The following is a 15239-nucleotide window of genomic DNA, read 5'->3' as shown; positions in this document are numbered from 1 at the left end:
GCAGTAATATGACTTCGCAGAGTACTCATGGGGCCCATGGAATACCACGATACAGCTGCCCAAATCGATATAACTGGCCAAATCATCACCGTACTCACCCCGTGTTTCTCTCCTGGGACGTAAACTCGGCCAGAAGTTGGAAACAGAGTGAAACAAGAATCATCCGACCAAATTACTTTCATCAATTGCTCCACTGTTCAGGGTTCATGGTTTCGCCACCGCGCTTTCCTGTTACAGGAATTTGCTTCACTGAAGTGTGGTTTTGGAATTACAGCTCGCCCTGAAATTCAAGACTGGTCGATCTCTCTTTATCTTGTTTTGATGCTGACAGGATCGCGAGTGTGACATTCAGATCTGCAGCATTTTTTCGTCATAATCCTCCTCAATCACCGTTCGTCACGATCCCTCAACACACACTTCCGTCCACGTTGTCACTTTGCGAATGATTTTTTCCCGATTTCTCTGTGTGCAGCACAAATCTTGCCTTTTGAAACACCTAACTTTTCGGCTATCTCGGCTACTTAAGCACCGACCATGCGAGTACCAACAGCTTACTTAACTCTGACATAATGCACGCACAGCTGTACAGAAAACTGATCTGATCACGACCGACACCTGCAACGTATTGAGGATATTGCATAACTGCCGTTTGTGGTAAAATACAACAGTGCAACCTGTAGGCTTGGCAACCATCTGCATTTTTGTTCAAACAGTGATTTCTCACCGTTTTTTGCCAAACAGCCAATACTGATTCAGAAGATATCGTTGTTGCGAAATAAAGACTGCTATCGACAGGGGATGTTAAATTGATTCCACATTTTTAGATTTCCAGAAGCCTTTTGTCACAGTTCCTCACAAGCAACTTCTGATCACACTGCGTGGCTACAGAATATCGTCTCAGATGTGCGACTGGATTCGTTGTTTCATTGAGAAAGGCCACAGTTCGTAGTAATCCGCGGAAAGTTACCGAGTGAAACGGGAGTAATAAAGGCCCTCTGCTGTTCCTGATGTACATAAAGGAATATAACCCGTATGCAGCTCTTGATCTATACAAACGATTTAGGAGATAATCTGAACAGGCCTCTTAGACTGTTTGCAGGTGATGCTATCATTAACGTCCGATAAAGTCATCAGATGATCAAAACCAATGGCAAAATGATTTAAGAAAAATACCTGTATGGTGCGAAAAGTGGCAAATAATGAAAATCGCGATGTCATCCACAAGAGTACTTATAGTAATTTACTAAATTTCGGTTACACGATAAATCACTCAAATCTATAGACTATAAATTCAAGTAAATACTTAGGGATTACAATTACGAGTAACTCAAATTGGAACGATCACATAGATAATGTTGTGGGGAAAGCAAACCAAAGGCTGCGATTCACTAGCAGAACAGTTGGAGAATGCAACTGGGCTGCTAAAGAGACTGGTTACACTTCGCTTGTCCGTCCACTTCTGGGGTATTGCTGTGCGGTGTAGGATCCGCATCAGATAGGATTGACGGAGGACATCGAGAAAGTTCCAAGAAGGGTAGCTCGTTTTGTATTATCGCGAAATAGGGTAGAGATACTGATGTGATACGCGAATTAAGGTAGCAATCATTAAAACAAAGGCATGATATTTTCAAAAAATTTCTATCACTAACTTTCTTCTCAGAGTGTGAAAATATTTTGTTGGTGCCCACTTACAAAGGGAGAAATGATTATCATAATAAAATGAGAGAATCCAGAGCTCGCAAGAAAGGTTAAGCGTTCGTTTTCTCCCACGTGCCATTCTGGAGCGGTAAACAAATAGCTTGAAGGTGGTTCGATGGCATTTAATTGTGAACTGCAGAACCACCATTTAGATGTAGATGTGTTTCCATATTTTTGACCAGCCCCGGTGTTATCATTCACGACCCTTGGTCTCAGCAGTAGCGCGCAGCTTTTAGCAACGAGGGAAAAACAAAATATCGTTGATTTCAGCTATGTGTCTTTGCTAGGGCAGGAACTGTTAGGCCCGCCATAAAATCGCAAGACACATGCCAGGAGTTGTCCGGTATAGAAGCCGCCTCTAGAAAACTGCCTCGACAATGTGAGACGATGACGTATGTACTGAAGACAGCGGAGTAGACAGCAGTGCCCTCCGTTGGATGACGTAAGGCGACCTGTTGGGAGGGTGTCCTGGGCCGGGGGGCAGGAAGCGGCCTGCGTGCCATGGCGGGCGAGGCGAGGCGTCATTACGGAGACGGCGGGCAGGTAACGGGACGCGGGTTCAGCAGCCGCGCAGCGCCCGCGCTGCTCCTTAAAGGCCGGTTCCCACTAGAGCGCGGCAGCGCGTCGTGCGGCAGCGGCAGCGGCAAGCGTTTTCCGCTTTGACGCGGCGGCTCGCGGAATTGGCGTTCCCATCTGGAAGCGGCAGATGCTAGCGGTAGCCAATGACGGACAGCCACTGAGGTACGGGGCAGGACCCACTGAAACGCGCGGTGCGTTTGATTAGCTATATCTTACACCTACATGAAGGAAAGACAAAGTTGGGTGAAGACATACCAATTTTTCATTTTCTGTACAATGTACTCTTTCACATATTTCATTATTCATGTTTTCTCATTTCACCATAAACAGATTTCATGACTACCGTTCACGATCGTTCACTATCTCCTAACACATTGAAACAATGTACGACAAAAGAGATTATTAAGATAGTTAAGCGAGACAAAAATTTAAAATGTGATACGGTAGCAGGTACACGAAAACAGTAAGAACACAAAGGCTTGGGGGGAAGGGATGAAAGTGGAAGCCACCTGATAGAATTTCACACAGAGCATAATGTAATCATCGCCAGCACCTTGCTTAAGAATCACGAAAGAATAATATATATTTGGAACAGTTTTCGAAACCAGATTTTAAATTGTAGGGCATTTCCTGGTGCAGACGCAAACCTGACTGAAGACTGTCAATAGCAAGAAAAGCGTTCTGAAAAAGAAAATTTGTTCACACCGAATATAAATGCTAATGGTTGGATACTATTTTACAAAGGTATTTGTGTGGAGTGCAGCCTCGTATGTAAATGAAACGTGGACGATGAACACTTCTGTCAAGAAGACAATGGACGCTTTCAAAATGTGGTGATTCATAAGAATGCTGAACTTTAGATACGAGGATCGTGTGACTAAAGAAGAGGTACGGAATTAAATAGAGGAGGAAGAGGAAATTACGGTACAACTTTGACGACAATAGGGGTTAGTTGACAGGGCGTATTGTGGGGCGTCAAAGAGTGAGGACAAAGGGGTTGGGTGATAGTATTCTGATAATAATCATCTGTTGAAATACTATTCTGCTATTTTATCTATTAATGTAAGCAGTGAATTTACTCTTCTATGCACTCCTTAAAACATTTAAACCAAAACTGAAATCAGCTGAACACCAAATCTTTCAACCACTGTCTGACAACTACTGGATTCACTTTCAACTTTCTATAACTATCACTGGCTAGCCACACACACATACAGATATAAGGAGAACAAAAATAAACAAACATTAGTTTTCAGCATATAATTCTGCAGGTTGGCAACATGTACATAAACAAACCAGACAGGAAGGGGCATGAGGTGAACACACTGTAGTTACGACTTTAAATCAGAGTTTTCGGTAAAACGTCTACTGCTAGTGACAGAAGAAAAAAGAGCGAACATGAAAATGTGCTTATGTTCCATAATCTAAGTTTTAGTTCAACCTCCAGCATGTGAGCAGGTGAGGGGAAACGTATATGTCCGCCAAAAAATCAATTCATTGTAAGTAATCAGTCATTCACGTAAACAAAGATGTGAACTGTTTTATAATCTCCAAGTATCACAGATCAAAACAAAACTGAGTCATTCTAGATTCCACCGAAGATGCCTTAAAGTAAAAGGCGAAACGCGTCTTGAATCAGTAAAGTACACTGGATAAAGAAAAAAGAAAGGAAATAATCAATAGCTCTACATATTTAGTAAATTACATCTTATGACGTACCAGCAAATTAGTTTCGGTTTAACTTCTCATTCGACATGCTATTAATGCCATTTAAAAAAATTCATCTATCCCTTCAGAAAAACTGTAGTTACTTTCATATCTTGGTAGATAAACAGATTTAGGATATTTATCATGCGACGAAATACATGACTTTTCACAAGTTATCGTTTGCAGGAAAAAAAAAAAAAAAAAAAAAAACATTTCGATTTCTTGAACCGTTTACGAAATTTGCGCTTGATACAACCACATGGTTTACGACGAGCAGGACGAAGTACCGGTCGCGTCGCCGAGCAACCCGCGCGCAGTCACGGCATAGCCCGTCCGCCGACATATCAGACAATATCTCGAGAACGGTGATAGCTATCGATCTGCTCTCAGCTTTAAAAACAATTTCGATATGTTGACTAAATTTCATACGCAATAATGTATTACCTAAAATGAACTGTACGCAAAGTCCACGCAATGCGTTTTTACCTCTGCACACTCATTAAAATTTCGTGTAAAGGTTTACGTAAATGCGATACAGCAAGTAACCACGACGAATAACGAAAAGAAATTCGGTCCTTTATCGAGAGAAGATATCAGGCTGTAACATGCCCAAGAATCAAATTTTTCTACCGAATAGTTTCCTTGGAATCGGATGATAAGTATTTCATAGCTGCCGCCGCGTCCGCGCCAGCGGTTCGGCGAAAGTTCGTGTGGCCCGGGAGTCCGTACCTGACGTCACGCTCAGCGCGTTCTGTGATTGGCGGCGCGCACCTTGAGCGCGGCACGCGGCAGCGGAAGCGGTTCGACATGGTCAAACCGCGACGCAGAGCCCGCCGCGCCTTGCCGCTGACGCCATTTCCATGGCAACCACGCCGCTGACGCGCCGTTTTGACGCGCGGCAGCCCTAGTGGGAACCGGCCTTTAAGGCCGGTTCCCACTAGGGCTGCCGCGCGTCAAAACGGCGCGTCAGCGGCGTGGTTGCCATGGAAATGGCGTCAGCGGCAAGGCGCGGCGGGCTCTGCGTCGCGGTTTGACCATGTCGAACCGCTTCCGCTGCCGCGTGCCGCGCTCCAGGTGCGCGCCGCCAATCACAGAACGCGCTGAGCGTGACGTCAGGTACGGACTCCCGGGCCACACGAACTTTCGCCGAACCGCTGGCGCGGACGCGGCGGCAGCTATGAAACACTTATCATCCGATTCCAAGGAAACTATTCGGTAGAAAAATTTGATTCTTGGGCATGTTACAGCCTGATATCTTCTCTCGATAAAGGACCGAATTTCTTTTCGTTATTCGTCGTGGTTACTTGCTGTATCGCATTTACGTAAACCTTTACACGAAATTTTAATGAGTGTGCAGAGGTAAAAACGCATTGCGTGGACTTTGCGTACAGTTCATTTTAGGTAATACATTATTGCGTATGAAATTTAGTCAACATATCGAAATTGTTTTTAAAGCTGAGAGCAGATCGATAGCTATCACCGTTCTCGAGATATTGTCTGATATGTCGGCGGACGGGCTATGCCGTGACCGCGCGCGGGTTGCTCGGCGACGCGACCGGTACTTCGTCCTGCTCGTCGTAAACCATGTGGTTGTATCAACCGCAAATTTCGTAAACGGTTCAAGAAATCGAAACGTGTTTTTTTTTTTTTTTTTTTTTTTTTTTTTTTTTTTTTTTTTTTTTTTTGCAAACGATAACTTGTGAAAAGTCATGTATTTCGTCGCATGATAAATATCCTAAATCTGTTTATCTACCAAGATAAGAGAGTAACTACAGTTTTTCAGAAGGGATAGATGAATTTTTTTAAACGGCATTAATAGCATGTCGAATGAGAAGTTAAACCGAAACTAATTTGCTGGTATGTCATAAGATGTAATTTACTAAATATGTAGAGCTATTGATTATTTCCTTTCTTTTTTCTTTATCCAGTGTACTTTACTGATTCAAGACGCGTTTCGCCTTTTACTTTAAGGCATCTTCGGTGGAATCTAGAATGATTCAGTTTTGTTTTGATATGTGATACTTGGAGATTATAAAACAGTTCACATCTTTTTTTACGTGAATGACTGATTACTTTCAGTGAATCGAATTTTTGGCGGACATATACGTTTCCCCTCACCTGGTCACATGCTGGAGGTTGAACTAAAACTTAGATTATGGAACATAAGCACATTTTCATGTTCGCTCTTTTTTCTTCTGTCACTAGCAGTAGACGTTTTACTGAAAACTCTGATTTGACGTCGTAACTACAGTGTGTTCACCTCATGTCCCTTCCTGTCTGGTTTGTTTATGTACATGTTGCCAAACTGCAGAATTATATGCTGAAAACTAATGTTTGTTTATTTTCGTTCTCCTTATATCTGTATGTGTGTGTGGCTAGCCGGTGATAGTTATAGAAAGTTGAAAGTGAATCCAGTAGTTGTCAGACAGTGGTTGAAAGATTTGGTGTTCAGCTGATTTCAGTTTTGGTTTAAATGTTTTGTGGAGGAGTGCATGGAAGAGTAAATTCACTGCTTACATGAACAGATAAAATAGTAGAATAGTATTTCAACAGATGATTATTATCAGAATAGTATCAACCAACCCCTTTGTCCTCACTCTTTGACGCCTCATAATACGTCCTGTCAACTAACCCCTATTGTTGTCAAAGTTGTGCCATAATTTCCTCTTCCTCCTCTATTTAATTCCGTACCTCTTCTTTAGTCACACGATCCTCGTATCTAATGTTCAGCATTCTTATGAATCACCACGTTTTGAAAGCGTCTATTGTCTTTTTGACAGAACTGTCCATCATCCACGTTTCACTTACGTACAAGGCTGCACTCCACACAAATACCTTTGTAAAATAGTATCCAACCATTAGAATTTATATTCGGCATGAACAAATTTTCCTTTTCAGAACGCTTTTCTTGCTATTGACAGTCTTCAGTCAGGTTTGCGTCTGCATCAGGAAATGCCTTACAATTTAAAATCTGGTTTCGAAAACTGTTCGAAATATATATTATTCTTTCGTGATTCTTAAGCAAGGTACTGGCGATGATTACATTATGCTCTGTGGGAAATTCTATCAGGTGGCTTCCACTTTCATCCCTTCCCCCTAGCCTTTGTGTTCTTACTGTTTCGTGTACCTGCTACCGTATCACATTTTAAATTTTTGTCTCGCTTAACTATCTGAATAATTTCTTTTGTCGTACATTGTTTCAATGTGTTAGGAGATAGTGAACAATCGTGAACGGTAGTCATGAATTCTGTTCATGGTGAAATGAGAAAACATGAATAATGAAATATGTGAAAGAGTACATTGTACAGAAAATGAAAAATTGGTATGTCTTCACCCAACTTCGTCTTTCCTTCATGTAGGTGTAAGATATAGTTAATCAAACGCACCGCGCGTTTCGGTGGGTCCCACCCCGTACATCAGTGGCTGTCCGTCATTGGCTACCGCTAACGTCTGCCGCTTCCAGATGGGAACGCCAATTCCGCGAGCCGCCGCGTCAACGCGGAAAACGCTTTCCGCTGCCGTTGCCGCACGCCGCGCTGCCGCGCTCTAGTGGGAACCGGCCTTTACTCGCCGCCGCTTCCCGTGCACTGTGCGTGCGCCCACTCCTTCGACAGCCGGCACTGTGCACACTCGCAAATACTTCAGCGGGCAAAAGCAGTACCCAGGCTGGTTCAGTCATGCCGCAGTGCACTATGCAAACACTGCACCACATCCGTTCGAGAACAGCTTTGGAAAACATGACACATACGTGTCTCCAGAACGACACTTACAGTGCGTCTAAACGTTATTCTATCCAAATATTACAAATTTCACGTTCCAGCCCCGAGGACTACAGTAAGTCACCTGGCCGTGGTAACATCCTCCGCCAATGACGTCATCGTATGCGGTATCGAGGATCATGGCGCTGGCACAGCACTCTCCCGTTTTCAGCTTTACAGTTTGAGCTGTTACTTCTCGCTCAAGTTGTCTCTCAATTCGCATCACGAGGCTGAGTACACACTGTGCCATTTCTCTTCGCCAAGCAAAAATACCGTTCAGTGCCAGGAATTAAAACCGGTTCCTCCACATGGGAGTCAAACGTGCTGATCGTTCAGCTTTGGAGGTGGACCCACAATCATTAGTAGCGCATTAAAAAAAAATACCGTTTTAAGTGATACATCAATTGCTTAGCCGGCAGCGGTGCCCGAGCGGTTCTAGGCGCTATAGTCTGGGACCGCGCGATCGCAACGGTGGCAGGTTCGAATCCTGCCTCGGGCATGGATGTGGGTGATGTGCTTAGGTTAGTAAGGTTTATGTAGTTCTAAGTACTAGGGGACTGATGACCTCAGAAGTTAAGTCCCATAGTGCTCAGAGCCATTTGAGCCATCAATTGCTTAAGTCCCTTTTTGAATCAAAGATAAGTACTCCACCAGAAAACGAGAAATAGGCAAACTTGTACGCAAGGTGGTGCTGCCGAAGATATAGATATGAGAGCCCATGTGGTATTGTGCGGTTTCGGTAGCCGCTCTCGTGATAGGATAATGTACTGACGCTTATTTGCCGATCGCTGCTTCGTTCAGATGTCGAAACAAGTGTCAGCAGAATACATGTGTCTCGGTAACTGTGGAGCAAACTAAATATCGAAATCGTTAAATATGGTTCACACAACGCCGAATTACATTTAATTGCTGGTCCGTGGTTAGTATACTGAACTCGCATCCGGGAGAACGATGCTTTAAATTCGTGTCCGGCCATCCACATTTAGGTTTCCCGTGATTTCCCTAAATCACTCCAGGCAAATGCCGGGACGGTTCCTTTGAAAAGGCACGTCCGATTTCCTTCTCTATTCTTAAAAACATCCCGAGCTTGCGCTTCGTCTCTAATGGCCTCGATGTCGACAGGACGTTAAAGGCTAGTTTTTCTTCCTCCTCCGATTTCACTGATTTCTTGTGAATAAGTCATAAATAAATCTCCAGTTCATGTTTCCGATTTCACAGCAACTATAATTGGAATCGTTTATTAATGTTTTCTCGTATCTCACTCAGCATTAGCACGTCTAGATATTGACAGATAATTATAAAAAATATGATAGGAGGGTTTTCACTCAGTATTGTGTTTAACGCAGATAATCAAGTCATTACCAACGAATACACTGAATCTTACAACCGGACGACATTACGACTATCGTCTTGGGCCTAATATAAAATTTCGCAAATACGGTGGTGGATGAAACCTTTTTTACAAAAAGTATCATCGAGGTGGCAATCGTGAGCGGAACCAGGATTTCGTTAAATTTGTGTGGAAGAATGACATACGAGGGGTTTTAAATAAGTAGGGCAAAACATTTTATTTCTGGAAGCAGGTTGGTTTCGTTCAGGATTCCACTAACCCATATTATTCTCCACTCTTCTGGCTGCAAAACACTATTTTTGAACATAATCTCCGTTCAATGCGACTGCATTACATCCGCATGATACCATTCTACTGATCGACGTCGGATCCAACGTCGTGCTGCTTCAATAACCTCCTCAACGTCCACGTACTGCTTCCCGTGGAGTGCATCCTTCGTTGGGCCGAAGCGATGGCAGCTCATTCTGGTCTTCTGTGAGGCGGCGAGGAAGCCAGCGGGCACACACCTTTGAGTACTCCAAATGGCAGACCAACGTGTCAGCACTACCAAGAGAGACGTCCAGTTGCGCAACGAGTGTTTCATTGCGATAGGTTGATCATTCGAATCAGAGTGCCCGCACGTTCCAAGATTTCAGGTGTCACAGCTGTGTGTGGCCGGCCGGCACGCGAGACATCGGACAGGTTTGCACGACCTTGTTGCGATGATGACAGACGCCTCGCACAACGACTCACCGCGCTTTTGTTCATCGCCAGGTCTCCTTAGACATTCTGCATCCGCATATGAATACCTGCGATGCGCTGGTTTTGCACCAAACGAAACTCAGTGACACCTGTGTGCTTGGAACGTACGTCCGTTACAGACGCCAGTTTGAAGGTTACGTATGGCGCCCCCACCTACCGGAATTTCATGAAACTATAAGCGCTGAAGCGGAAATATTCCACCGTGTCCCACAACAAATGCCGCATTTTTCAGTCGAAATAGGCAGAGGAAAAAAGCGTTGCATCACTTACTGAATGCATCTTGAAATTGCGTTCAGATCATCAAGAGAATGTGTCGTTTTTGGTAAAAGGTACACCGTTCCGAGATCCCAACTTCTACATCAAATAGTCATATTCTTATTGAGTGCTGTAGGAATCAAATAATAACTGTCATATTCGTATGTGATTCAAATGAATAATGCATGATTCTATATGCTGAAAAAGATGACAAAAATCATGCCCGATAGCAGAAAACAGCACAATGAATAGAGTTTCATCGTGTACCAGTGTAATGTATTTCAAAATACTTTCTAAATTAATGCCGAAAACGGGAGGGATTTGTTAACCAGTTAAGTATCAGTCACAAAGAGAAGTGCACGCCATGTTAGTCGGTGTCGCAAGGACTGAGCTGGGACAGCAGGAGTTCCCGCGAAAGCCGCGCTATCAATGAACGTAACGGCCGAGGCGCCGCGGAACGCGTAGTGCCGTAAGTGAGCCGCGTGTAGCCGAGAAAGCACGTGCGGAACTAGAGGGAGAAAGCGTTTTCGCGCTTAACTGCGCGGCGGCGCAGGCGGCAGTTCTTCTGCCCGCGCCGGATTCCGCAACACGGGCACGCGGCAGCCAGTAGTGGCCGACAACTGTCAGCCGCCGCGCTAACACACAGGCGGCAGCGGGACTCGACAGCGCGAGAGTCACGTAGCTCAGCCATTCAGCTCTCCCACCTTAACTATCTTACCCTTTTGTAGCCAGCCGGCATGGTCTGGGTCCCGGTATGTGCGCAGATGTAGGTTTTAAATTTATCGTTAGTATGCAAAGGACTTGGATGATGGGCTGAACCGAAAGGATTTTGGGTCGCCAGTCTCCTGACTGGTTTGATGCCGCCCGCCACGAATTCCTCTCCTGTGCTAATTTTTCATCTGCAACCTACGTCATCAATTATTTGTTAGATTGATTCGAATCTCTGTAATGCTCTGCAGTTTGTACCATCGACGGCTCCTTCTAGTACCATGGAAGTTATTCCCTAATGCCTTAACACAGGGCTCCCAACCTTTTCAGCTGGTGGACCCCTTCCTCAGTCGAAAATCCATAGCGGACCCCTAGTCTGTTCCCAATACCCCCCCCCCCCCCCCCCCCGAAGTATCAATAGTCTTTGGTTTAGAGATGAACGAAAACAACTTGAAGGTCAAAAATCGACTTATGAAATAGGTAGTGCACTGACAAAGCAAGTTTAACATTTAATGACGCCTGGGGCCGCATACGTGCCAGCGAGTGCTGTGATTGGTCGACAAAGCTCGCTCCGCGCATGCGTAAAAGGTTTCAGCGCATCTACCGCCGTGAGCCGGCGCACAAACGACCCCCGTATTGTTGCGAAACAGTCGATCAGAGAAGCCGCATTCTCCGGCACTAAACTGTGTATGCGTTCTCACTTAGGAACTGCAAAGGCTGCTTGGGAATACGACCTGAAGTAAAAGTACACTTTTTTTTCACACAAAAAAATAGTGATGAATTTGATTTTCTCATTTTTATTCAATAATTTTACTCATTATTTTACACGATTTGGTGAAGGGTGGCCGCGGACCCCCTAGAAAGAGCCGGCGGACCCCTAAGGGGTCCGCGGACCACACGTTGGGAAGCCCTGCCTTAACAGATGCCCCATCATCTTGTCCCTTCTTCTTTTCAGTGTTTTCCTTATGTTTCTTAACTCGTCGTACCTTGTCAGTCTGCCAAATTTTACAACATTCTTGTGTAGCACCACATCTTTCGATTCTTTTCCTTTTTCCCAGAGTCCAGGTTTCACTACAATGCTACGCTCCAATCGCACATTCTCAGAAATGTCTTCCTCAAATTAAGACCTATGTTTGATACTAGCAGACTTCTCTTGGCCGGGAATGCCCTTTCTGCCACTGTTAGCCTGCTTTGTTTTACTCCTTGCTCCGTCCATCATGGGTTTCTTTGCAGGTTTCCTTGACTTAATCTACTTCGGGATCCCCAGTTCCGATGTTAAGTTTCTCGCTATTCTCATTTATGCTGCTTCTCGTTACTTTCGTCTTCCTTCGATTTACTGTCAATCCATATTCTGCACTCATTAGACTGATCATTCCATTCAACACATCATGTAATTGGTCTTCACTTTCACTGAGGGTTGCCATGTCATCAGCGAATGTTATCATTGATATCCTTTCACCCTGAATTGTAATCCCACTTTTGAAGCTTTCCTTTATTTCCCTCATTACTCCTCTGATCTATAGACTGAACAGTAGGTTCGAAAGACTACACCCCTGTCCTTCATCCTTTTCAATGGAAAGCGTCTTGAAAAGATGATAAAATGTGGACACCAACAAAAGTAAAACAATGGCAATATGATGTAATCAAATTAAATCAGGCGATGCTGAGGGAATTAGATTAGGAAGTGAGCCACTCAGCAGAATACGTGACTGTCAGAACTCGACAGGATACAAAATGCAGAATGCTTTTAATTACTGTGAACTGTTGCTCAGATGATGGCTAAAAGAAAGAATTATATCGACCGCGACCACCCAACCTGCGCTTTTAAACTAAACTGAACACCCGTTGTGGGAGCCTTCATTGTACTGCCAAAAGCAAATCTGAAATAGTGATAACATAAAAGCAGCTCCGCGATCAGCACCAGAGGACTCCTCAATACAGACTGGCCACCTTGACGTTACCGAATGGTGTGATCCGGTTGTGATCCCATCCGTCGTCAGCTTTACTGACTTTTTAGCCGTCACTTCTCATTCAAGTAATTGTTTAATTGGCATCACGGGGCTGAGTGGGTTCCGTCGCAGTGCTCCCACCAAGGAAAAGTCCTTGGTAGCACCGAAAATGGAGCCCGGGTCTACTGAAGCGTATTCAGACATCTAAGGCAGTGAGACGTTTGTTTTACTAATTAATTGGTGTCTGAAATAAATAGACTGATCCAGACAACTTTTGTAGCTATAGCATTTTATCTATATCCTCTAGAGACATCGGTTTTTAAATATAATGTCCAAAAAGCTTATTTCAGACAATATTAATCTGTGAAAGGAAGATTATCACGTTCGGATTCCTTAAAATTCGTATAGAAAACCTAGTTGCTTCTGGTATCATGGCACTTTCTACCAACGACATAAACTCTTCCAGATTTAATCGAGTTTATTGGCAATCATCTGAGGTTTAGACTCTGCAAGTATAATTCGCCCATATTGAAATTATTTATATTACCTGTGGGGCATTGATTGCAATGTCATGTTTTATGACTGCAGCGGAAATGACGTAGAGGCGGGCGAGATATACAGACAGGTGACTGAATATTTGATGTTCAAAAGAGATTTTTGGCTGGTTATTAAGAGGTGGTAAAAAGAATAGGCGACGTAATGGAAGATGGGAGTAGGATATCAGAAGAGGATAATGTATGGAAAAGTCTTGAAGGGCCCTTAATGGATGTAATTTGCTGCTGCTGCTCCTCCTGATGGTGATGATGACGAATTCGAATTCTATTGATTTCATTATCTTCTTCTTTTTTTGCTTTTTCCACATCTATTCTGGTTCTACATTGTATTTTAGCAATGGGTCCGAATCAGTGAGGGTACTTGGTAGGAGAGTCTGCAAGTATTCGGCATTCACTCTTCACATACAGGGTATATCGGATATAAGTGGGGGTATTTTTGTATGTGGTGCCTTAATATGTGCACACATCAGTGTTAGTTGTTTTCCTCTGCGTTGAACAGTCTTCCCACAAATACGTCACACAGTTTGCTCCCTGATGCTCTTAGTGTGGTCGTAGTTGCACCAGTAACTGAACTACGCCTGACAGTATAGACTAACCGGTTTGCGTCCACGCGTGCACTATACAACACCTGACTTGGAGCCCAGGGGAGAATAAGCATTAATGGCTTGCTCTTTTCACATGAACTTGGAAGTAGAACCCACCTAAAAACGTGTTACTCATAACGGCTATAATTAGTAGTCTGAAAATGAAGTAAATACTAATGTAATGTTGTTCAGTGCACTGTCCGCGGTCGCCAGTCGAAGTATCTATACTTGCCCCCGTTATACCTGTAAATTTTCGGTGTGCGTGTGGCCCTCAATGGTGTGCTTTTGCCGTGTCCAGATGACTGCGGCCTGCTGCCGGACCACCCGACGTGCCAGGTGAAGTGCCAGAACGGCGCCTGCCTCGACTCCCAGTGCCACTGCAACGACGGCTTTGGAGGCTGCGGCTGCGAAGTTCCAGGTAAGCGTCTCCTAAGACCTGCTATTTGTTTTATTTTCAAACTCATTTCCAGACTTATTTTGTTGATTTCCATCGCGTCTAAAATACACTTTACCAAACTCCAGTCAAATACCGGGTGATCAAAAAGTCGGTATAAATTTGAAAACTTAATAAACCACGAAATAATGTAGATAGAGAGGTAAAAATTGACACACATGCTTGGAATGACATGGAGTTTTATTAGAACCAAAAAAGAAAAAAACACAAATTATTCCTAGACGCGTGATAGATCTCTTGTGCGCGTCGTTTGGTGATGATCGTGTGCTCAGCCGCCACTTTCGTCATGCTTGGCCTCCCACGTCCCCAGACCTCAGTCCGTGCGATTATTGGCTTTGGGGTTACCTGAAGCCGCAAGTGTATCGTGATCGACCGACATCTCTAGGGATGCCGAAAGGCAACATCCGACGCCAATGCCTCACCATAACTCCTGACATGCTTTACAGTGCTGTTCACAACATTACAGCTACTGTTGAGGAATGATGGTGGACATATTGAGCATTTCCTGTAAAGAACACAATCTTTGCTTTGTCTTACTTTGTTATGCTGATTATTGCTATTCTATCAGATGAAGCGCCATCTCTCGGACATTTTTTGAACGTTTGTATTTTTTTTTTTTTTTTGTTCTAATAAAACCCCATGTCATTCCAAGCTTGGGTGTCAATTTGTACCTCTCTATCTACATTATTCCGTGATTTATTCAGTTTTCAAGTTTATACTGACTTTTTGATCACTCGGTATTTACCTTAACTATTTCTCTGTTATTTTAAGCCTCTTCGAACATGTAGTTTAGAAGTTTCCTTTTTTGCAGCTGGTTTTATGAATTTTCTCTTAAAGAAGACTGGGAGAACAGTTTTTCCAAACATGTATTTTTTACGTAATAACGCTTCTTTTCCGATCT

General features: G+C 43.8%; 1 protein-coding gene across 1 annotated transcript in view; it reads left to right on the top strand.

Annotated features, from left to right (window-relative positions):
• Nucleotides 1–15239, top strand: part of LOC124594527 — a 605846-nt gene that overhangs the window by 153160 nt on the left and 437447 nt on the right. Inside the window, exon 4 of the mRNA XM_047132903.1 lies at nt 14183–14302. Coding sequence (XP_046988859.1) covers nt 14183–14302 — 120 coding nt within the window. The remainder of the gene's footprint in view (nt 1–14182; nt 14303–15239) is intronic.

The sequence above is a fragment of the Schistocerca americana genome, chromosome 1 (genome assembly GCF_021461395.2).
Source record: "Schistocerca americana isolate TAMUIC-IGC-003095 chromosome 1, iqSchAmer2.1, whole genome shotgun sequence".
Lineage (NCBI taxonomy): Eukaryota > Metazoa > Arthropoda > Insecta > Orthoptera > Acrididae > Schistocerca > Schistocerca americana.
The sequence above is the reverse complement of the archived record's forward strand: the minus strand, read 5'-3'. Positions and strand labels throughout refer to the sequence as shown.